Here is a 25,405-nt window from a genome sequence, read left to right as displayed (position 1 = left end):
AAGGATCTGGAAGCTATACCCTTTTACATACCATTTGCTGCTCCTGAGACGAAAAGCTCAGGGGCGCAAATTGCAAGAATCGAACTCCCGCACACAGAAAACCAAAACAGGACTCCTTTTCTCTTTAATGGAACTTCAAAGAAACATCCTTCGGAACGACAAACAGAGCTATAGCTCTTCCCTTACCCGCATATCACGTAAAGTGGCAAAAAAAGTAAGAAAAGCTCTTTCGACCTCGAGAACTAGCGGTGGTCACAGGTCAGAGTGGACTGACCATCTTCAGTTGCTTTCGATACTGCAGAACCAGATGCATCTAGCTACTACAAGACCAGTTGCAGTTAGCATAGTACCCTTTCCATTCTCCTCAACAATAAGAAAGTGTTTTTATTTTATGATTCGTCTTTCGAAACTGTGAGCATACGTAGAAACTCGGCACTAAATAGAAGCTCAGTCGGAAAGAGCAATGGAAGTTTGTGCTTTAAGGGCTCTTTTGTGCAAAACATGGAGCATGCTCTTGTTAGCGGAACCCCACACACCGATACAGTACATCAACGCAGGGTGCACAGTCGAGAAGTAGATAATTCTGAGGATCCTTCTCGGGAAGAAACGCAACCTCTTAATGACACCAATGCCACGAGAGACGGTGCTACTGACACTGACAAAGGGCTCATTCCAACCGACATACTCGTCTAGCACCAAACCCAGACTTGACCGAAGAACACGATTCGATTATCACGCCATTAAATGTAAGGGTGGGCAAGTTATCGATCTTCACGCGGACGTCTGTTTTGAACATACCCTAAGATAATATGCATTAAACAAATTTTTTGTCTGTTTCAAAACCAAATTTGACTACGTATTGACGCAAATTTAAAATATTTATTTTGTCAATTTTGTCAATAATTTAACTAGGTGCAAATGAATTTTGTTTTCATTATGGCGCATAGGAAATACATGTCGCAATAATATTAGCGCAATTTTATTCGAGCGCAATTACAACAAATAAGACATTTCGACCACTGTTCTGATCTGTGAGAAAATAAAGACGTCTTTCGACGTTTTGCATTAATATGCAGTTCAAAAATACCATTTCTCATCAGGCCATGGCGACAGTGGTACTCGATACAGTGCTCTATCGAACACTATACCGATTTGCACACGAATAAGTCTAGCGAATCATAATTGAAATAAAATTTCAATTTGTTCCCAAACTCAACCATTCGTTGCTAGTGTGTGTGGTTAGCCACTAGAAAGCTGGACATACCAAGCATCGTACATATACACGTGTTTGATCTTATTGTCACTCTTAACTGGTCGACAACAAAACAAGTTTTGGGCACAAAAAAAGTCGGTGAAAAAAAGTACCTCTGAAGTCTTGTAATCCTTAACGTCAATTCACGCCGTACGTGTGCCTAAAATTTGAATTTTAAGTGAACGATTCGATAAAAAAGTGAACCGAAAAATACATTTCAACGCTTCATTGTATCAAAATGACGCTACGTTAGAAAGACCTCCGCATTTCCATTTTGAATTTCGACCGTACTTACGGAAACGATACATAGCCCAACGAGAAAGGAAAGAAATTCTTTTGATATCAATCGAACAGTTTAATTCAACCCAAGGCTTGTACATACTTATCAAATTCAATGTTTCTTTATAAACCACATATTGGAGCCGTATTGACGTAAATTTATACAATTATTTGTCCAGTTGTTGTTTTTTTTTTATTATTATCTGAATTATGTAAAGAAATATTCGCTGAAGGTAATTAGAAACTCGTGATAAAAATTTTTCTTTGAGGTCTCTTTTCTGTAGAAAAAAAATCCTATTATGGCCATTTTGTGTGCAAAGCCACCGTGAGCAAAGCAACACCAGGCAATGATAACTGATAGCTCACAGCTAACATTGCAATTCAAAAATTCGGTAGTTGGTAGCTGAATACCAAAATTATAATTACCGCCGTAAGTGTGCCTAAAATTTGAATTTTAAGTGAACGATTCGATGAAAAAGTGAACCGAAAAATACATTTCAACGCTTCATTGTATGAAAATGACGCTACGTTAGAAAGACCTCCGCACTTTCCATTTTGAATTTCGACCACACTTACGGTCTGAGGTCACGAGCTTTTTTAAGCGTTACATTGTGTGTAAAAACTTTTAAAAAGTGTGTTTGCACAAAAAAAATGTGTAATTACACGTTTTCATAGAAAAAAATTCCACTTGTAGCAATACTCAAAAACTGGAAAGCCAGCATGAGATATTTCGCCGATGAGGAACTGAAAAGTGCCCCTGTCTGAGGGTGAAACTGCCTGACCTACATCTTACTTGCCACGCATTTACGAATCCCTGTTACTGTATGAGCAACTCATTTACAACTATCTTTCTGCGGTGATAGACTCTCGAATAGTACTAAAACTATGTACTCCACTAAATGGGCAATTGTATCAGAGTTTTGAGAAAATGTTTGAGAAAGCATTAAATCGGCTACGCCTCGGATTGGCAATCTGACGTCTAGTGCGATTTGAATATTTCGTCTCTTACTTGCTACCCGTGTTATGGACTAGGATTGTAATCGACCAATGTTACAAAACTTTGTAATCGACCAATGGTACAAAACTTTATTTTACCTGGAAGCCAGACTAACTCCAGGGGTGGCGTTATCTAATATGCAGAACAATCACCAAAACAAACAAACAAACAGAGCACAATTACTCTTCCCTTTCCCATGGATCGCGTGAAGCGAAAGTGGAGATAAAATGCTGTTTCGACCTCCGGAACCAGTGGCGGTCAGAGGTTAGCGTGGTCTAACCATCTTCAGTCGTTTCCACTGGTCCGTTACACGAGACAGCAGTAAATTTTCTGATTGAACTAGTAATTTGAAAATTTACAATAAAAGTTCTGCCACCTTTCGATGGAAATTTCGAAACTTAGTGAGAAGTTACTACGAAAATGTACCCACAAAACATTTCAATCAAAAAAAAAAAACTTCATTTCAATCAAAAAACACAAACAGAAAATTCATTTCAATCAAAAAACAAACACGGAACAAAAACCTACGTAAAAACAAACTAAAAATCACTCACCCCACCAGCTCACACACGGATCACCTCACTCGCTTCCTGGAATTAGTCTGGCTTCCAGGTAAAATAAAGTTTTGTACCACCGGTCGATTACAACGCTTTTGGATTAGTGGTCGTGCAGTTTTTGTTAGTGTCAGTGTCAATGTTTTTAGTTTGTGTGTTTTTGCGGTTTTCTGGTTTTTTATTTTGTGTGAAATTTGAGTGGTTTTTAGCCCCGTACGAAGTACAAAGGGGTTTATAGGATTACGATGCCGTGTGTAATTGATGGAATTCGAAGCAGACGGTAAGGGCAAAGTGTTTGCCTATGTTCATAGATGACGAATCTGCAATAAAAATTTTGTCTGTCCGTCTGTCCGTCTGTCCGTCTGTCACGTCGATATCTTGAGTAAATCAAATCCGATTTCAAAAAAAAAAATTTTCCCTGAAAGATAGTCGAAATAGTGAGGCTAAGTTCGAAGATGGGCATATTCGGGTCGGCCCTTCGTGAGTTAGGGCCACCTAAGTGATTTAAGGTCTTTTGGTGATATTTATGGCAAAATAAACGATGGAAATGTAAATGACACAGCAAATGATAGGTATTGTCAATACCAATCCAGGAAAAAAAAGTTTTTCAAAATCGGGTGAGTGGACCGTGAGTTAGGGCCTTAGAAGTGAAATGCTACTAGGGCCCTATGTATATTTTACATAGAACTCGAGTAAATTTCATTCGTTTTTCGTAATTTTTGTTTGATTTGGAAGGTAATCGAATGCCGAATAGAATGTTGTTGAAAAAAAAAATTAAATTTGGGTCCTTGGACTAAGGCCACTACTAGGGCCCTATGTGTATTTTACATATAACTCGAGCAAATTTCATCAGTTTTTCGCAATTTTTGTTTCATTTGGAAGGTAATCAAAGGCCGAATAGAATGTTGTTGAAAAAAAATTAAATTTGGGTCCTTGGACTAAGGCCACTACTAGGGCCCTATGTGTATTTTACATATAACTCGAGGAAATTTCATCCGTTTCTCGTAATTTTTGTTTCATGTGGGAGGTAATCAAAGGTCGAATAGAATGTAGTTGAAAAAAAATTTAAATTTGGGTCCTCGGACTGAGGCCGATACTAGGGCCCTATTTGTATTTTCAATATAACTCGAGCAAATTTCATCCGTTTTTGGTAATTTTTGTTTCATTTGGAAGGTAATCAAAGGCCGAATAGAATGTAGTTGAAAATTTTTTTAAATTTAAGTCCTCGGACTGAGGCCGATACTAGGGCCCTATGTGTATTTTACATATAACTCGAGCAAATTTCATCCGTTTTTCGTAATTTTTGTTTCATTTGGAAGGTAATCAAAGGCCGAATAGAATGTTGTTGAAAAAAAATTAAATTTGGGTCCTTGGACTAAGGCCACTACTAGGGCCCTATGTGTATTTTACATATAACTCGAGCAAATTTCATCAGTTTTTCGCAATTTTTGTTTCATTTGGAAGGTAATCAAAGGCCGAATAGAATGTTGTTGAAAAAAAATTAAATTTGGGTCCTTGGACTAAGGCCACTACTAGGGCCCTATTTGTATTTTCAATATAACTCGAGCAAATTTCATCCGTTTTTGGTAATTTTTGTTTCATTTGGAAGGTAATCAAAGGCCGAATAGAATGTAGTTGAAAATTTTTTTAAATTTAAGTCCTCGGACTGAGGCCGATACTAGGGCCCTATGTGTATTTTACATATAACTCGAGCAAATTTCATCCGTTTTTCGTAATTTTTGTTTCATTTGGAAGGTAATCAAAGGCCGAATAGAATGTTGTTGAAAAAAAATTAAATTTGGGTCCTTGGACTAAGGCCACTACTAGGGCCCTATGTGTATTTTACATATAACTCGAGCAAATTTCATCAGTTTTTCGCAATTTTTGTTTCATTTGGAAGGTAATCAAAGGCCGAATAGAATGTTGTTGAAAAAAAATTAAATTTGGGTCCTTGGACTAAGGCCACTACTAGGGCCCTATGTGTATTTTACATATAACTCGAGGAAATTTCATCCGTTTCTCGTAATTTTTGTTTCATGTGGGAGGTAATCAAAGGTCGAATAGAATGTAGTTGAAAAAAAATTTAAATTTGGGTCCTCGGACTGAGGCCGATACTAGGGCCCTATTTGTATTTTCAATATAACTCGAGCAAATTTCATCCGTTTTTCGTAATTTTTGTTTCATGTGGGAGGTAGTCAAAGGCCGAATAGAATGTAGTTGAAAAAATTTTTTAATTTGGGTCCTCGGACTGAGGCCGATACTAGGGCCCTATTTGTATTTTCAATATAACTCGAGCAAATTTCATCCGTTTTTGGTAATTTTTGTTTCATTTGGAAGGTAATCAAAGGCCGAATAGAATGTAGTTGAAAATTTTTTTAAATTTAAGTCCTCGGACTGAGGCCGATACTAGGGCCCTATGTGTATTTTACATATAACTCGAGCAAATTTCATCCGTTTTTCGTAATTTTTGTTTCATTTGGAAGGTAATCAAAGGCCGAATAGAATGTAGTTGAAAAAAATTTTAAATTTGGGTCCTCGGACTGAGGCCGATACTAGGGCCCTATGTGTATTTTACATATAACTCGAGCAAATTTCATCCGTTTTTCGTAATTTTTGTTTCATTTGGAAGGTAATCAAAGGCCGAATAGAATGTAGTTGAAAAAAATTTTAAATTTGGGTCCTCGGACTGAGGCCGATACTAGGGCCCTATGTGTATGTTACATATAACTCGAGCAAATTTCATCAGTTTTTCGTAATTTTTGTTTCATTTGGAAGGTAATCAAAGGCCGAATAGAATGTAGTTGAAAAAAATTTTAAATTTGGGTCCTCGGACTGAGGCCGATACTAGGCCCTTCAAAAAATAAAATTTTAGGGCGATTTGAAATTTTTGTTTCATTTGAAAGGAACGTCGTACGGGGCTTCGTAATTGCGCTATGCGCAATTTGTAAGATGTACACATTCCATAATAATTTTACTTTAACTACATTAACCGGCGCAATAGGCTTACGGTCAAAGTAGGGTGACAGACGCACTAGGGTCACGTACGCAATAGATATACGGGTTTGTACGGGGCTCAGTCGCAGCAAACGCTCCGACTGTTCTGATGGCTCGTTTTGTGTGAAGGCGAGTGGATTTTTTTGTGTGGAAAGCGATTGAGGTGATCCGTGTGTGAGCTGGTGGTGTGAGTGATTTTTAGTTTGTTTTTACGTAGGTTTTTGTTCCGTGTTTGTTTTTTGATTGAAATGAATTTTCTCTTTGTTGAGCTACGTTTTGGTGGTACATTTTCGTAGTAGCTTCTCACTAAGTTTCGAAATTTCCATCGAAAGGTGGCAGAACTTTTATTGTAAATTTTCAAATTACTAGTTCAATCAGAAAATTTAATGCTGTCTCGTGTAACGGACCAGTGGAAACGACTGAAGATGGTTAGACCACGCTAACCTCTGACCGCCACTGGTTCCGGAGGTCGAAACAGCATTGTATCTCCACTTTCGCTTCACGCGATCCATGGGAAAGGGAAGAGTAATTGTGCTCTGTTTGTTTGTTTGTTTTGGTGATTTTTCTGCATATTAGATAACGCCACCCCTGGAGTTAGTCTGGCTTCCAGGTAAAATAAAGTTTTGTACCATTGGTCGATTACAAAAATCTACACGACCGATTATCCTCATTTTCAAACTTGACCTGTATGTATAGAATGCGCTTCGAAATTCGCTTCTTTTGAAACCTTTGTAGAATTTCGAAATTACACACTCTATCGTGGTTACTATTTATGTAACAAGAATCGTATGGAGGTAGAAGAAGCGAATTTCGAAGCGCATTCTATACATACAGGTCAAGTTTGAAAATGAGGATAATGGGTCGTGTAGACCAGTAGCAGTGGGGTTTCGTTTGATATGTGGAAATGACAGCTTCATGTCTCTAGTACCCCCACCATTTAGGGATGTGTCCACTTGGGCTTATTGTTTAGGGATCGTTTAGGGATTTTGAAGTTTTGAAACATGTCGTTTTAACATTTTAGCGTAAACATTTTTTTTAAATAGAAAAATCGAGCCTTCATTCAACAAAATTGCACTGCAAATGAGGTATCAATGGAAAGCTTAGATAATGTATGTTACAACTAGCATGTTAGGTTCACAATAACTGTCATAACTGTCCGAAGATCACACGGATTTCGAAAATTTTTGTTGGACATTTTTTGTAACATATATCAATGGATGTTCTCAAACCTTGCATAGCCTGAAAGTATTTGACCTTAGCTTTCCAACGAACCCACTCTCGTCTGCATCGCTCAAATTTAGCGGCCAAAAAATGAGGTTAAAAAACACCCTTCTTCCACATTCGGAGATCTTCCACCAGCAACCAGGTGTAGCTCGAGACTTACCGAGGCCTGTTTGGAGGTCTACTAGCAAAGACCTTTCAAACCATGAATATATCCACCCCAGACGAAATCGGTCCGATTTTGATACAATCGCTAAGCCGAACTGGTGTGATCACATACAATTCGAAATGGGACCAGCTGGTGCAAAATAACGTATGCACACCAGTTCGGTTTAGCGATTGTAGGTGGATTTTGAAAAGAATCCCTCTAATCTAAATGAGGGATTCTTGTAAAAAACAGCCTGCTGAAATCGAAAGCATTTTCCAGGGGATCTTTGATATGTGCCTTTTATATGTTCTGTTTGAAATTCTCTCAGGAACATAAACTTCCTTACATCCCTCGTAGGCAATGAATGAAAACCGCGCGACAAAAATTTTTGGTATAATTTAGAGCAGACATGCGGAACTAGGTGTCAAATTTACCCTTCAAAGTTACACTCAGTGAGACAGTGTGTTAAGCTGTGAGAAAGAAGTCGAAAATAAGTTCTCTAGAACTGATTCATGGATTTCTTTATTGTTCTTTTGCTTATTTCAATAAAATCACAACAGAGCTTAAGAGCCGTTAAGCAGATCCCTCGAATAATATCTGTCTAAGTGACCGTTACAAATGTCTCTGGACACTGCATCAGTATTCTTCAAGTATTGACCACGCCCAACAAGTTCAATATCGAACACTTCATTCTCAAACTTCTTCAGATCGACACCAATCTTTTCACTCTCCAATTTCATATTCCACAAACCATACGGACTCAAGAAATAATTACTCTCACTGATCTTCCGGTAAACATTGTTCTGCTTGATTGGATTCTCTTTCGAATCCCGTTTCATCGACTGCTCAATGACGACATTTCCATCACTCTGCAGATGGTAGACTCTGTTGCCGCATCGATAGTAACTATTTCCAACCATAGCCATCGTCAAGTCAAAGTCTTGCATTGCATTGTTCAGTTGAGCTTGAACTGTCGCATTTGGTGACTTGAACTGAATGCCGATACGATTGAACTTGATTGCATTTTTATTCACACCCGTGTTAACATCGGCCTTGATCAGAATCGATTCACCTTTGAAGAGTTTTCGAATCTCGTCTTTGAATTCGTTATGTCGCCATACGTAGAAAGGTGGTAGCAAACTAATCGAAGCGTTGCTGTCAAAGCTGACATCATCGAAAAGACTGATGTCTTTACTTCCAAGCGTCGCTTGCGATATTATGACTCCACTGTTCAAGTCTCGGATTTGTTTGATGGCGTTTGCTTTCAAAGCCTCCGTGTCATTGAATCTAAGACGGGGGGGTAGGTCGAATTTGTCCAAGAAGAGTGGTGCGAATGGGAAATAATGTTGCTTGAATGCATTAACAATGAACTCATGGCGCTCCAGCACCAGATTCGTTTGAATCATCTCATCCATTCGATTGATAATGTTCATCAGTTGCGGATCGGTTGTAATGCCTTGTCCATTCGAAGTGATCTTTGTGATAAAGTCAACGAACTGAGTGTGATCAGAAATGGATTCAATACGATCGTAGACATCGATCAGAACATCCATTGATGCCAGCACTTTTTCGAAATAATGTTGGAAATCGTCGTGAGTACCGGACACCGCAGTCATTTGACCGAACATGTATTTGACATCACCCAATCGGTTCTTGATCTCCCATTTCTTGATATCAAGTTGAACGTGTGAGCCTCCACTGGCCGATTGGCTTTTCAAATAGGCCTGCGTCGCTCGAAACATTGGAATCATCGTATCGTAGATTTGTGCTTCGTACAGATCCAGCGCTACCAATTCTCTCTCCAATGATTGGATCACATCTGCAACCTCTCGCATTCTCTCTTTGCTGCCCTTGATTTGGTTGTACATTTCAATGGACATTCCGACCACACTTCCGATATCCTGCACTTTACTCACTATTTCGTTTAGTGTTATATCGTGTGGATGCTCTTTCTGGATAAGTTGTTTCTCATTCTTGAGGAGTTCTTGCAATTGCTTCCTTGCATTGAAGATTGGTAGGAATGATTCGTCCTTGTCGGCCTTATCGACATCTGATTTTATTTTCTGCAACTGTCCGCGCAGATCGTTGAATTTTTCATTCGATCCAATCTCATTTTCAATATCATTCAGCTGCTGTTTGAACAGTTCATTGTTGTACTTGAACGCTTTGAGCACACTGTCCAAGGAGCTCGAAACCTGGGCTATTGTTGAAGGACCGATTTGCTTACCGACCGCAGCTTCGGCAATCGATGTTCCAGCTCCTATAACGGCACCGATTCCAGCTCCAACGGGTCCGAAGAACGACATTGCTGCTCTCACCACCTTCAGTCCACCGAATATCCTACCTCTGGACAAAGATTTCTTCATTTCTCTCAGCTTCCGTTTATATTCGTCAATCTGATTGTGTGTCTGCCTTTTCTTCTCAACAGTTTCGTCGACTAGGACAACGAAATTTGCTTCAATCAATTCCAAGTCCTTGTCAAGTTGTGGAAATATCTTCTGATTCATCAGATCTTTGGCGGCATTCATTTTGTTGAGCATGGTGTTTGTGTATTCGACTTGATGGTTTCTGATCTGAATTTCTCTTCCCGTCACTCGGATGTCATTGATGTGTGTTTGAGCTTCGTTTAGATAGTCTCGCAGGTTGAGAATCGTTTTTTGGCTGACGATATTCGAATTGATTTGACTCAAGGCAGCAGCATACAAGTAGTTCAGCACCCTTCGTCTAGCATCTGTGGCCGGTAACGTCTTTTCATAAACGGTCAAGCGATTCAAAATCGACTCGTAAAATGGGCGGAAAGCGATCTTGTTTCTCAAATTCCAAAATTGATTCTCTAAATCGAGCATTTCGTTAGTAAAACTCAGAATGTCGTAAGCTGATTGAACGTCTCTGTTATTTTCTACGTCTTGTATAAACTGTCTTAAACTCAATTCAAAAACATTATTTCCCAAATTCTCACGCGCATAGGCTTTGAAGTGATTTACGAATGGTGGGCGAGGTGCAACAGGTGATCCACCTGGACTCTGTCTAGATGCACAATTAGCACCATCGCGGCCAGAAGGTGGTCTGAAATGGTTCGGTTGAATAGAGTACTTTATTTCTCCGCCGTTCTTGCGATATAATCCTATGTCACTTGTTTCTTTTGAAGTTCCACCATGTCCTGGCGCTCCTCCTTGCCCTATCATAACAAAGTATTGAACCGATCGATGCATTAATATTCAATGTCTTGTTGATAGAACAGCTCACCTGCATTTGCGATCAAGGCTACATTCGATGCTCCCTTCAAACCAATGATTGCCAGACTTCCTGGCAAACCGCCAAGGCCACCGCAACCGCCATCACCACCTGCACCAGATGGAGTCGCATTTACTGTAGTTATGAACCGATCACCCCACAATTTATTGATATGTGATTTTTTCCATTGTCCATCGCGACCATCGCCACCTAGAATGATTATTGTTTGATCAAAATGTTAACTGTTTTGTACTAAAAATTGAGATTTTATTACCATTTCCGCCATTTTGACCATTTCCACCAGTGCCGCCGTTTGAAATGACTCTCAGGGTTTGTCCATTTATGAATGTATTACCTATACCAAAGAAATGCCCACCTTGCGAACCAGGTTTGCCTGCCTGTCCAGGTGGTCCGGCCACTCCACTGGCTACTCCTGCTGGAGATCCATCAAAATTTGCACCATTTCTACCATTCAGCTCAAATACGCGCTGTCCAACGACTTCCCAAGTCGGTGCAATAATTTGCAGCTGATGATGTCCCACTTTATTGATATTTGCATCGATGAAAATCTTATTGACGGCCATGATTTTTGTCGTGGCCGCTTGACATTGTACATTGACGACCTCACTCATTTTGATATTATATCCTTTCACCACTAACTCCGCGGCTGTACACAATGGGGTGATTGCAGTGAGCATGTTGCGTTGCCATAGTCTTTTGATGGATTTCAATTTGTTCGAGTTAATTTTGATGTTTTCAAACCCAGCAACTAGTCGGCCATTGATACGGTCGACGAACCCTTTGATTCCGGTATCTTTGAAGAGAACTTCTGAATTGCCTTTCTCAGTCTGAGCAATGAGTCTGTTGATAATTTCATCCAAAGCGACTGGGTTAAATCCAGCAGGGTTCTGCTGTACTCTATACTGAGACAATTCATTTTGAAAATTTATTGTGAACTGATACCAATTCTTGGAATCTGATAGATGTTTAATTGAGACTGCCAATCCGTTCTGGATTTCTATTTTTACAGACGACGCAGCATTGTTCAATGATTCCACAAACTTAACCACTTCAATATGATCAGAAAGCAATTTTAAGGTGTCTGAAGATATATGAATGCGAAGAGAGTTGATAGCTGCTATCAGTTGACTGTTAAATACTGTCGGTTCTTTTGATGCAACAGTAGAAAGTGTTTTGAATTGCGATAACATAAACTGAGACAAAGTGTTGACATCAGACATTTCCGCCTCTTTCTTGAAGTAAAATGACTTGATTTGATTGTTAATATTCAGAACATCGCGAGCTAATTGAGCTTTCACTTCGGCCACCAATTCCAATTTGTATTTATCCTTCGTTTTCGACAGAGATTCTTTTACACTTTTCAGTCCTTCTGTTATTCTGAAAGCTCTCGATAGCTTTCCACTGCTCACTGAAGTAAAATAATGAGCAAATCCTATGTGTCGATCTAATGCGTTCAGTGTCTCTCCTTGTATGTTGAGTTGAAGGATGGAAACTGCACTGGCCAATTGTTGCTTGAATAATTCAATATCATCAGAGTTAACCTTTGACAACTGTTCGATACCCGTGATCAATCTCGTGATACGAGCCCGTTTATCTGGGGTTCGTGTAGCTTGCTGAGCAAATACTTTACGAATATCATTACCAATGTTCACCACATCATTCATAAGGTTGTGTTCAAGCTTTTCAAACAGGCTGTGAACCTTGAGTTTCGACTCGTCGGAAATCGAATATCCAAAATCATCATCTTGCTTGCGTGTATATTTGAGTCTCTTTTTCAGCATCGTTCTGATTGCCTGTCGCTCTTGCTTGGGGAGTGTCATTTCGTTGAAAATTCCTTCTTCTGTTGGTGCACGAACTATTTGGATGCGACTTAGTTTGTTGTCCTGTTTCTGTAGCAGAATGTCAATGAATTTCGCCATCTTCGCTTTAATCGAGGGATCCTCACTGTTCAAATCTGACTTGGTTTGTTCGAGAAACTTGCCGATTAGTTCAATGGTCTTCGCATCCGTCACAATTTGTCCATTCGATACTTTCGTTTCAACTTTGGTCACTACCAGCGCCATTGAATCTCGATATTTGTCGATATTCCTTATCAAAGCTGTGGCGTGTCGCGCCAGCTTCTTGAAATCGTGTCGATCTCCACCAATTCGTACCGATGAATAAGCGATGGCAAACACGAATTTAACAGAATTCGCAAATTTCAACAGCTTCTGTATCAAGTATGTCACAGAGAGATCGTGTTCAACGCCTCGAGAATCTTCGAACCCCGCGGAATCATAGTATGAAGTGTGATCCACTCTATCGATACGAAGATTGGGAATTATCGTTTGCGATTGGGTAGATTTATCCGGCGGACTGATAAGCTTATTTTCATCCACAATCACGTATTCTCCGGAGCCTTCATCAGTCTCAACTGCTATCAATTTCACACCAGTCAGCAAGAAGGTCAATGTACTTTTTCCAGATCCAGTGTTACCCAATACTACCACGACATCTTTCTGTTCACCCAAAATGAAGTTCTTACTACATTCGTCGAGAAAATCAAAAATCTTCTGAACGGAATCCGAACCTGTTTGATTTCCTGCTTTAACAGCATTTACTAAAATACACGAGGCGTACAAGCAACACAATCCGAACCGTAACAACATTATGATTCACTTCTTACAATAATAAATATTTCACTAACACAACGAGTGTGAATAAAGCTATTGAGTGATTGCAAATGAAAGAACATTCGATTTACTCTGCCTTTTTTATACGTACTCTGAACAGATAAGCGCGACCAAAAAAAACGAGCCATCAGAACAGTCGGAGCGTTTGCTGCGACTGAGCCCCGTACAAACCCGTATATCTATTGCGTACGTGACCCTAGTGCGTCTGTCACCCTACTTTGACCGTAAGCCTATTGCGCCGGTTAATGTAGTTAAAGTAAAATTATTATGGAATGTGTACACCTTAGAAATTGCGCATAGCGCAATTACGAAGCCCCGTACGACGTTCCTTTCAAATGAAACAAAAATTTCAAATAGCCCTAAAATTTTAATTTATTGAGTATAAATACACATAGGGCCTAGTATCGGCCTCAGTCCGAGGATCCAAATTTAATTTTTTTTTCAACAACATTCTATTCGGCCTTTGATTACCTTCCAAATCAAACGAAAATTACGAAAAACGAATGAAATTTACTCGAATTCTATGTAAAATACACATAGGGCCCTAGTAGCGGCCTTAGTCCGAGGACCCAAATTTAATTTTTTTTTAACAACATTCTATTCGGTGTTCGATTATCTTTCAAATGAAACAAAAATTACGAAAAACGGATGAAATTTACTCGAGTTGTATGTAAAATACGCATAGGGCCCTAATAGCCAAATTTAATTTTTTTTCAACAACATTCTATTCGGCCGTTGATTACCTTCCAAATGAAACAAAAATTACGAAAAACGAATGAAATTTACTCGAGTTCTATGTAAAATACACATAGGGCCCTAGTAGCATTTCACTTCTAAGGCCCTAACTCACGGTCCACTCACCCGATTTTAAAAAACTTTTTTTTCCTGGATTGGTATTGACAATGCCTATCATTTGCCGTGTCATTTACATTTCCATCGTTTGTTTTGCCATAAATATCACCAAAAGACCTTAAATCACTTAGGTGGCCCTAACTCACGAAGGGCCGACCCGAATATGCCCATCTTCGAACTTAGCCTCACTATTTCGACTATCTTTCAGGGAAAAAAAAATTTTGAAATCGGATTTGATTTACTCAAGATAGCGACCAGACGGACAGACAAAATTTATTTTTATAGCGAATTCGTCATCTATAAACACTTTGCCCTTACCGTCTGCTTCGAATTCCATCAATTACACACGGCATCGTAATGCTATAAGCCCCTTTGTACTTCGTACGGGGCTAAAAAGTTTATCAAAATTGGCTCAGTAGTTTCTGAGATACCGCAGATATGCCCTTTAGTGATGCTGCCCTCGATATGTTCCATATTCCCTAAGATAGCGTTGTGAATTTTTTGTTAAATAAGACTTCAAGAATTACACTTGTTGAAAAAAGACAGCGCCATCTCTGGAGTTTAACTCTCAGTTCAAAAGCAACGCTACAGTCCATGGTCTCAGGCGAAGAACTTTTCTACTGGTTTTTATGGTAACACAAACACTTTCATCTGTCAGTTGTTTTCTGTAGATTGAGAATTTTTCTGCTAGAACGATGAACGACCAAGGTTCTGAAAGATGGCTGGTTTGATCTCTAAAATGACAACAACTTAGGGATGGGAGGCGTTCAAAATTATCGATAATATCAATCGAAAGAAATTATCGATAATCGATTAATCATATCGTTATCGATAATTTGATAATTATCGATAATTATCAAAATATCGAAATTCGATAATTATCAATATATCGATATTTTGATATTTATCTGAAAATTCATGATAATATACCGATATATAGGAATATATCGATAAATATCGGATTTTCGGACCGAAATATCAATATATCGAACTATCGATATCTTGATAATTATCAAAGTATCAATAATTATCGATTATCGATATTTTTTTGATAATTTTCGATAAAAAAAGTCATTATCGCCCATGCCTACAACAACTGACTATTTTCTACATGTTCTAATCAAACGAGGTGTTTCCATATTATCTCAAAGATCGGTTTCTTTGCTCAAAATTCAAAAATATGTTGGTACGCACTGATCGATGCCAGCAACGCCATCTCTCTGTATTTACCATCATAACACTCTATTATTGTTGTCCTTATCACTATGTGTCACCGCTAATCGTAACACACTTCAGTCACTTCAGTTCAAAAGCAACACAACGCGGTTTGGAGGTGCATCTATTGAAAACAGTGTTGGTTTTGTAAACAATAGGCAAAAGAGGAATTGTGACAATATTTCATCAATAAGTCTGTGAACTAGTTACATCAGCGAGAATGTTGTGGGGCCTTAAGGTTGAACCGAGTAAAAGTTATTCGCAAAAAGTCATCCAACCTTTCCATCTAAGTCAAGCGGTCTTAGATATTAACATCCCAACGGCAAACTCGCATTCGGATGTTCAACTGATTCTGAGCAGAGTGAATTGCGAGAATGGCGACAATATCGTAACCGAAGACTTCATTCTATGTGTTTTAAAGAGGTCCAGAACAGTGCAGGTTCCTTTGAATCTAATTTTCTCGGAAGGCGATGATATTACGTTTCGTAGTGTCGGCGGAACTGTACAATTGATCGGATATTCGCTAGATGAACGGAGTGACGAAGATGAAACGTACGACAGTAGACATACGGAAAGACGTCGAATTTCACAAGAAAGTGGTGACAGTGAGGGTGGTTCCGGCGACGAAGGGGATGGTTCAGATGATGAAGTGGCCACTGAAGCAGAGGATGGTTCAGATGATGAAGAGGGCGCTGAAGTCAAAGTGGAAAACGACAGCGATAATGATTTGATGGAAGAGGAACAGCCAATCCCCCCACCAGCGAAAAGACCTAAATATAACGGAAATTCCAACATCAATGAACCTAAGAAAGCACAGAAGCCGAAAGTGGTTAAAAATAAAATCCGGCGACACGATGGCGATATAATTATTGAAGATATTCGGAAAGGAAAGGGCACTGTCGTCAAATCGGGGAATAAAGTTGAGATCTATTTCGACGGCCGTTTGGAATCAAATGGAAACAAATCCGTCGGAAAACTTAATGTTGGCAAAGGATATACGTTCACAGTAGGCAAAGGTGAAGTCATCCGAGGATGGGACATTGGAATCGTGGGCATGAAAGTTGGTGGCAAACGAAAAATCATCTGTCCACCAGGAAAGGCCTATGGCCCAAGAAGCTATCAGAAAGGCATACCACAGAACGCTACATTAGTGTACGAAATTGAGCTGAGGAACATATTATAGCCGAATTCAAAATGGTCCATTTGACTAAGGAACTTCCAGTTTGTAAAATATATTTTTGTTGTTTAGACTAAGGGTTTTATGGTTGAACGTTCACATCAAATTGATTTAGTAGCTATGAGCTATTCATGTAAATATTATACGCTAAATACATGACGATGTTTGACAACTAAATAATCCGTATTTTGGTTGCAGGTGTTTGGTCAACATATTAACACCACCGGCAATTTAAATAACTTTTTTTAAATGTCATTCACCGTTTGAAACTAATACCTTCAATACCTTCATTTGAACACCAATTATAGTGTTACCACTTACGAAGTTATCATTTTAAGACACTCTGTCGCGGGTGGCTAAAATCAAATGTCGAAAATTTTCTAAAGTCCTAAATTTTGCTCTGATCTGCCGTTATTTGAGACCTGGTGAAAAATGTTAACAAAAGAATTCGTTTGTTTAAAAGCTTTACTAAGTCTCTTATGCAAATTACGGCAGGTGTGTTTTAAGGTTTTAATCAAAGATTTTTCATTCGAAAAATTCATTACCATAACCTCCTTGATCCAAGTCATTCAGCTCCGAAGAAGTTATTTAAGTTCATTGCACAAACTTTACCCAACTTCCATTTCTACTACTTTCTTTGGACAGTAAGTTGATGGTAAGTTTAAAAAAAACGAGCCGTCAGAACAGTCGGAGCGTTTGCTGCGACTGAGCCCCGTACGAACCCGTACATCTATTGCGCACGTGACCCTAGTTCGTCCATCGCCCTACTCTTAACGTAAGTCTACTGCGCCCGTAAACGTCGGTAAAGTCAAATTCTTATCATTATCATTTATGACAAACATCTTTGTACATAAAACATTAATACGAGCACTGCGGAACTAAATCAATAGATTTGAGTTTGTTGACCTTATTGTTCCACACATAAATAAGTACGTAACAAAACGAATTATTACACTAACCTCGAACGTTTTCGATACCCAAGGTATCATCTACGGGAGTTGAAACCAAACTGTCATCCAAAATTCTAAAAATTCTTCTCGTACAATACCATGTACTCGTCGATAAATAATCCACTTGTATAGTCACAATTGATTATACTCGTCACTATTGTCTTAATGTTCACTTGCAAAATTTGAAAAGTCTACTGTCCAGTGGCGGCGGACGAACATTCATTAAATGATCTTCAAACTTCTTCATGTACACAGATTCCCACGCGTCCAGATACACTTCATTCGATACGACTTTCAACAATTTACCTTCATTAAATTTATGAGTTTCATTTTGATCATAATGTAGTGCGATCGCATTTTCAAGGTTTTTCTTCCTTATGTCACATTTGTGTTCTTTCCATCTCACAATCACTGCGCGACGGCTCTGACCTACGTACACTTGATCACAACTTTCACACTTCATCCGATAAATGCCGCTTTTCAAACATTCTTCAATTTTGTCTTTGTTGTTGCACAACCGATCTTTAATCTTGTTTCCACTCGCGAATGCCGGTTCAATGTCAGCTGACCTTAATGCCTGGGTTAACTGATTCGTGATCGGTGGATAATACGTCAATTTCATCCTCCGTTTTTTGACCAAACTAGTCTACATGGACTTCCTCAAATTGTGTACCCGAAATTCGTTTTTAGGTCTTTTTTCCATAGGAAAAAAAGACCTATTGTGGGCACTTCATCTGTCCGTCCGTCCGTCCGTCCGTCCGTCCGTCCGTCTGTCCGTCCGTCCGTCCGTCCGTCCGTCTGTCCGTCCGTCCGTCCGTCCGTCTGTGTCACAAATAAAATGTGATTGATAAAAGTTAAAATTGCAATGCTACTATGAACAAACCAACACCAGGCAAATCAATTATTATTTGTTATCTGGTAACCAATCGCTCATAGCAGACATTGCAATTTGAAAGTTTGGTAGTTGTTGGTAGTTGGACCCCCAAAATATTTAGCAGCAAAGATGTTTCTTACTCGAGAGACGCACACCGACTGACGAAATTATTCGGCCTGCTTGCCTTTTTATAACTCAAATATTTGGTAGTTGACTACCTCGGTGGTAAATTGCAATGCTACTATGAGCAAACCAACACCAGGCAAATCAATTATTATTTGTTATCTGGTAACCAATCGCTCATAGCAGACATTGCAATTTGGTAGTTGTTGGTAGTTAGACCCCCAAACTATATAGCAGCAAAGATGTTTCTTACTCGAGAGACGCACACCGACTGACGAAATTATTCGGCCTGCTTGCCTTTTTATAACTCAAATATTTGGTAGTTGACTACCTCGGTGGTAAATTGCAATGCTACTATGAGCAAACCAACACCAGGCAAATCAATTATTATTTGTTATCTGGTAACCAATCGCTCATAGCAGACATTGCAATTTGGTAGTTGTTGGTAGTTAGACCCCCAAACTATATAGCAGCAAAGATGTTTCTTACTCGAGAGACGCACACCGACTGACGAAATTATTCGGCCTGCTGGTCTATTTATAAATCGAGTATTTGGTAGTTGACTACCAAAGTGGTAGTTGACTGACTACCAAAGTGGTAGTTGACTGACTACCAAAGTGGTAGTTGACTGACTACCAAAGTGGTAGTTGACTGTAACTGACTACCAAAGTGGTAGTTGACTGACTACCAAAGTGGTAGTTGACTGACTACCAAAGTGGTAGTTGACTGACTACCAAAGTGGTAGTTGACTGACTACCAAAGTGGTAGTTGACTGACTACCAAAGTGGTAGTTGACTGACTACCAAAGTGGTAGTTGACTGACTACCAAAGTGGTAGTTGACTGACTACCAAAGTGGTAGTTGACTGACTACCAAAGTGGTAGTTGACTGACTACCAAAGTGGTAGTTGACTGACTACCAAAGTGGTAGTTGACTGACTACCAAAGTGGTAGTTGACTGACTACCAAAGTGGTAGTTGACTGACTACCAAAGTGGTAGTTGACTACCAACATGGTAGTTTACTAATACGGATGTTGTAGATATGTTTACTGTTTGAGAGCTGCACACCGACTGATGAAATTAATCGGCTTGCTTGCCTATTCATAATTCCAAAATTTGGTAGAAGAATACCAAAGTGGTACTTGAATGAGTACCAAGCTAGTAGTAAACAGAAATTGAAAAAAAATGAAAAAGACCTCACCAGGCTTCAGCCGGTCTATTCTTGTTCCAATTTGAAGGTCGTTAGTGTAATAATTCGTTTTGTTACGTACTTATTTATGTGTGGAACAATAAGGTCAACAAACTCAAATCTATTAAAATTCTTATGATTACGAAGCCCCTTCCAAACGTAACACAAATTTAAAATTGACCTAAAATTTCCTCAGTCCTATATTAACCTATAAATAAACAATTTACTGATAAATATGCTAGTATATAGCTCAAAATAACTATCTATACCGTTATATAGCTCAATATAGCTGTATATATTTATATATAGATATCCATATTTGGGATCCTTGAAACACCACACACACATAACCAATCACTTCCCACTGATCAGTAACTTTGTAAGTATCATTTTCACCGATTTATATTGTTTTTACAAAAATCCAAAATGGCGGCCGACGGCCATTTTATTAGGAGACCTGAAATAGTACTGACGATTCACATTTATTAATACCTTTCAAACAAAAAAAAAATTCATGAAATTCGGTCAAAATTTACTCGAGATATTAACAAAAAACACCACCTTCACTGTACGGCCGAGTAGCCTCATATAAGCTCACTCCAAGAGACCTAGCTCACGCTCCGGTGAACCGCATTTCATGAACTTTTTTTTCCCTGATTGGTACGGTCAATACCTATCTATTGAATACCCATCTAAATACGTTCAAATTTGGCCAACCTACAAGCAAAAACGGCTTGCCGCCCTGCACCTAGTTCACACCAAGGGGTCTAAAAAACGAGTCGATCATCCGATTTCCATAAACTTTTTTTTTGTCGATCGGTATTGTAAATACCTTTTATTTGACGTATCACTTACTAGTGTAGCCTTTAAATGGCCAGAGAAATCTTTGGAAAACGTTACAACAGTTATGGGGCCCGCACTCGGGAGGAGTCGACCCAAAATCGCCCATCTTCGAACTTAGCCTCACAATTTCAACTACCTTTCAGGGAAAAAAAAATTTTGAAATCGGATTTGATTTACTCAAGATATCGACGTGACAGACGGACAGACAAAATTTTTATTGTGGATTCGTCATCTATGAACATAGGCAAACACTTTGCCCTTACCGCCTGCTTCGAATTCCATCAATTACACACGGCACCGTAATCCTATAAGCCCCTTCGTACTTCGTACGGGGCTAAAAACTTCACCTCAAAATGATCTGAACGGAAAGTACCGCGTTCTCAAGTATCATGCTGAGTGGAATTCCCCGGATACACTATATAAATAAACAATTTACTGATAAATATGCTAGTATATAGCTCAAAATAACTATCTATACCGTTATATAGCTCAATATAGCTGTATATATTTAAATAGATATCCATATTTGGGATCCTTGAAACACCACACACACATAACCAATCACTTCCCACTGATCAGTAACTTTGTAAGTATCATTTTCACCGATTTATATTGTTTTTACAAAAATCCAAAATGGCGGCCGACGGCCATTTTGTTAGGAGGTGGAAAGTAGTACGGCTGCTTTACATTCGTTAGTACCTTTCAAACAAAAAAAAATTGAAATTCGGTCAAAGTTTACTCGAGATATTAACAAAAAACACCACCTTCACTGTACGGCCGAGTAGCCTCATATAAGCTCACTCCAAGAGACCTAGCTCACGCTCCGGTGAACCGCATTTCATGAACTTTTTTAGCCCCGTACGAAGTACAAAGGGGCTTATAGGATTACGATGCCGTGTGTAATTGATGGAATTCGAAGCAGACGGTAAGGGCAAAGTGTTTGCCTATGTTCATAGATGACGAATCTGCAATAAAAAATTTGTCTGTCCGTCTGTCCGTCTGTCCGTCTGTCACGTCGATATCTTGAGTAAATCAAATCCGATTTCAAAATTTTTTTTTTCCCTGAAAGATAGTCGAAATAGTGAGGCTAAGTTCGAAGATGGGCATATTCGGGTCGGCCCTTCGTGAGTTAGGGCCACCTAAGTGATTTAAGGTCTTTTGGTGATATTTATGGCAAAATAAACGATGGAAATGTAAATGACACGGCAAATGATAGGTATTGTCAATACCAATCCAGGAAAAAAAAGTTTTTTTAAATCGGGTAAGTGGGCCGTCAGTTAGGGCCTTAGAAGTGAAATGCTACTAGGGCCCTATGTGTATTTTACATAGAACTCGAGTAAATTTCATTCGTTTTTCGTAATTTTTGTTTCATTTGGAAGGTAATCAAAGGCCGAATAGAATGTTGTTGAAAAAAAATTAAATTTGGGTCCTTGGACTAAGGCCACTACTAGGGCCCTATGTGTATTTTACATATAACTCGAGCAAATTTCATCCGTTTTTCGTAATTTTTGTTTTATTTGGGAGGTAATCAAAGGCCGAATAGAATGTAGTTGAAAAAAAATTAAATTTGGGTCCTTGGACTAAGGCCACTACTAGGGCCCTATGTGTATTTTACATATAACTCGAGCAAATTTCATGCGTTTTTCGTAATTTTTGTTTCATTTGGAAGGTAATCAAAGGCCGAATAGAATGTAGTTGAAAAAAAAATTAAATTTGGGTCCTCGGACTGAGGACGATACTAGGCCCTTCAAAAAAATAAAATTTTAGGGCGATTTGAAATTTTTGTTTCATTTGAAAGGAACGTCGTACGGGGCTTCGTAATTGCGCTATGCGCAATTTGTAAGATGTACACATTACATAATAATTTTACTTTAACTACATTAACCGGCGCAATAGGCTTACGATCAAAGTAGGGTGACAGACGCACTAGGGTCACGAACGCAATAGATATACGGGTTTGTACGGGGCTCAGTCGCAGCAAACGCTCCGACTGTTCTGATGGCTCGTTTTCCCTGATTGGTACGGTCAATACCTATCTAATAAAGCAAAATCCATCTAAATACGTTCAAATTTGGCCAACCTACAAGCAAAAACGGCTTGCCGCCCTGCACCTAGTTCACACCAAGGGGTCTGACAAACGAGTCGGTCATCCAATTTCCATAAACTAGTCGGGAGGAGTCGACCCAAAATCGCCCATCTTCGAACTTAGCCTCACAATTTCAACTACCTTTCAGGGAAAAAAATTTTTTGAAATAGGATTTGATTTACTCAAGATATCGACGTGACAGACGGACAGACAAAATTTTTATTGTGGATTCGTCATCTATGAACATAGGCAAACACTTTGCCCTTACCGCCTGCTTCGAATTCCATCAATTACACATGGCACCGTAATCCTATAAGCCCCTTCGTACTTCGTACGGGGCTAAAAACTTCACCTCAAAATGATCTGAACGGAAAGTACCGCGTTCTCAAGTATCATGCTGAGTGGAATTCCCCGGAATTTGATCTGCAAATTCACCAAAATTCTTAACTTTCTACATAACAGAGCTTTGTAGATTCTAAACAGTTAAATGGAGAGCTAATCCGATTCATCACTGATTAGTTTTTGATGTTAGATTGACACAGACACATTCGTAGTTTGTTATCACACCGCGAATGATCTACTGAAAATCGTCCATCGACCATTGCGACTGATAACTCATTTATTACGTGGGTGATGGTAAGTCACAAGAGAGCTTGAGTTTAAGGAAGACACAACATATTACGAGGACTTACTGTATGAGTATGATTAGTCAAGCCGGACGAAGGACAATTAAAGTTGAACAAAACCAGATCGAATGACGTTGTTAATCAATCAAATTAATTGATTCAGTTAAAAGATAACAGAAATATTCTGTCCGTATGCAGCAATTTGAAATATAACAACGTGACTTATTTGTGTGAATCACAGTAAATTAACCTGTCACACAAGGCCTGTCACATCTGTTATCGATAACGACGACAAAAATACTGACAATACTGTGTAATATGCTCCTTTATAAGAGGAAAATACATGTTAAAAAGATGAAGTACAAGATTTGAAATCAACAGATTAAAAATACTTTGATCGATGGAAGTAATAGACTCGATAATAATACTGGCCAAATGACTGCCGTCTGTAACAGGTTAAGGAATAGTAAATAGTTTTTAAAGATCAACTCTTCCGTATCCAACAAAACGTCTCTGAAATCGAGAGTCCTTATAGATCATTTTCACTTAATAGTAAACACACATAACCAAGAATTAAAACAAAGGAATTGAGGTTAGATTTTGGTATCGTGTCTGACAGCTCCTTTGTTTTTACTGGTAATATTGGCATCGTGTGTGACGTTTACAAGGTCATCAAAATGATCTATAGTGCATCAGTATCCTTCAAGTATAGATCATTTTCATTATACGGTACTCGTCAACGTAACCCTATTTAATTTTTCGTCAAGTAGTCCTTAGCCTCAATTCATTGGATATTTTTCGACATGTCTGACAGCTACAAACGTGTCTGACGTTTACAAGGTCATGAAAATGATGTATAGGTTTGTTCCAAGGCCATATGAATTGTCAAATTTCATCCATATAACCATAACCTCAATAATACCTCTGTGTAAATCGCGTAGGCGACGTTGGTCGATTTGTATGAAATATCACGTAAGCGACGTTGCTATGGATGAAATTGTCGTTTTTCGGGTTGTCAAAGTTCGTGTTTACAGTTACTTGGAACAAACCTATTGACTTCGTTCCCAAGCTTTTCAGATTGGCTGCAATCTTTTCACTTTCAATTTTAATGTACTTACAATCCATGATGACCTTGAAGTCTATTCTTTTGTACACATTAATCGGATTGAATTGATATTGATCTGCTATTCTGTGCATTTCCTCTCGGGTGGCAGATGTTTTTAAATTTCGTTGCAACAAAAAAAAAATCCGCTGAGGACTTTCTATGATTTTCAACCGTTTCTGCTAGAAATTTTTAAGAATTTTTCATTCACGTTTTTTCCAATTGATTTTTAATGATTTTCTTCGATATTGAAAATTGTCGAGTTCTCAAACATTGTCAAAGGATTTTCTGTGTATTTTTTGTCAGTTGAGAAAAGATTTTCTATATTTATGTGCCCCCTCGTTAGCTATTTTCAGTCTTTGATTGGTTGTAACATACCGATCGACATTCGAGTCATCTAAACCTTTTTAATCATCTCCAAATGTTCCATTACGCTTACAACTGCACTCATCTTTTTAACATGTATTTTACTCTTATAAAGGAGCATATTACACAGAGCTATCGATAACAGATGTGACAGGTTAATTAGTCAGTTAATTCACTGTGATTCACACAAATCAGTCACGTTGTTATATTTCAAATTGCTGCTATTTCAAATACGGACAGAATATTTCTGTTATCTTTTAATTTGATTGATTAACAACGTCGCTCGATCTGGTTTTGTTCAACTTTAATTGTCCTTCGTCCGGCTTGACTAATCATAGTCATACAGTAAGTCCTCGTAATATGTTGTGTCTTCCTCAAACTCAAGCTCTCTTGTGACTTACCATCACCCACGTAATCAATGAGTTATCAGTCGCAATGGTCAGTGGACGATTTTCAGTAGATCATTCGCGGTGTGATAACAAACTACGAATGTGTCTGTGTCAATCTAACATCAAAAACTAATCAGTGATGAATCGGATTAGCTCTCCATTTAACTGTTTAGAATCTACAAAGCTCCGTCTGTTATGTGGAAAGTTAAGAACTTTGGTGAATTTTCAGATCGAATTCCGGG

General features: G+C 38.7%; 2 protein-coding genes and 1 long non-coding RNA gene across 4 annotated transcripts; 1 reads left to right on the top strand and 2 right to left on the bottom strand.

Annotated features, from left to right (window-relative positions):
- Positions 1 to 290: 290 nt before the first annotated feature.
- On the bottom strand, positions 291 to 6,395 carry LOC119082697. Its single transcript, XR_005088690.1, has 3 exons — positions 6,384 to 6,395; positions 1,898 to 1,899; positions 291 to 400 (listed from the first exon to the last, which is right to left on the bottom strand). It is a non-coding gene; the product is annotated as an uncharacterized LOC119082697 (long non-coding RNA).
- A 1,556-nt stretch (positions 6,396 to 7,951) lies between these two features.
- LOC119082696 lies at positions 7,952 to 13,440 on the bottom strand. Of its 2 annotated transcripts, none has more exons than XM_037192270.1 (3): positions 10,972 to 13,440; positions 10,692 to 10,889; positions 7,952 to 10,623 (listed from the first exon to the last, which is right to left on the bottom strand). In XM_037192270.1, the coding sequence occupies exons 1-3, from the start codon at positions 13,346 to 13,348 to the stop codon at positions 8,009 to 8,011; spliced, it is 5,190 nt and encodes a 1,729-aa protein (XP_037048165.1). In that variant the 5' UTR covers positions 13,349 to 13,440; the 3' UTR covers positions 7,952 to 8,008. The 2 variants fall into 2 exon arrangements, with proteins under 2 accessions (XP_037048165.1, XP_037048164.1); XM_037192269.1 differs by having other exon boundaries at positions 10,954 to 13,439.
- A 2,074-nt stretch (positions 13,441 to 15,514) lies between these two features.
- LOC119082693 (39 kDa FK506-binding nuclear protein-like) lies at positions 15,515 to 16,789 on the top strand. The gene has a single exon (XM_037192266.1). It carries the CDS (start codon positions 15,660 to 15,662, stop codon positions 16,620 to 16,622), a length of 963 nt encoding a protein of 320 aa, XP_037048161.1. The 5' UTR covers positions 15,515 to 15,659; the 3' UTR covers positions 16,623 to 16,789.
- The last annotated feature ends 8,616 nt before the right edge of the window (positions 16,790 to 25,405 follow it).

This window comes from Bradysia coprophila, unplaced genomic scaffold, assembly GCF_014529535.1.
Source record: "Bradysia coprophila strain Holo2 unplaced genomic scaffold, BU_Bcop_v1 contig_476, whole genome shotgun sequence".
NCBI lineage: Eukaryota > Metazoa > Arthropoda > Insecta > Diptera > Sciaridae > Bradysia > Bradysia coprophila.
The sequence above is the reverse complement of the archived record's forward strand: the minus strand, read 5'-3'. Positions and strand labels throughout refer to the sequence as shown.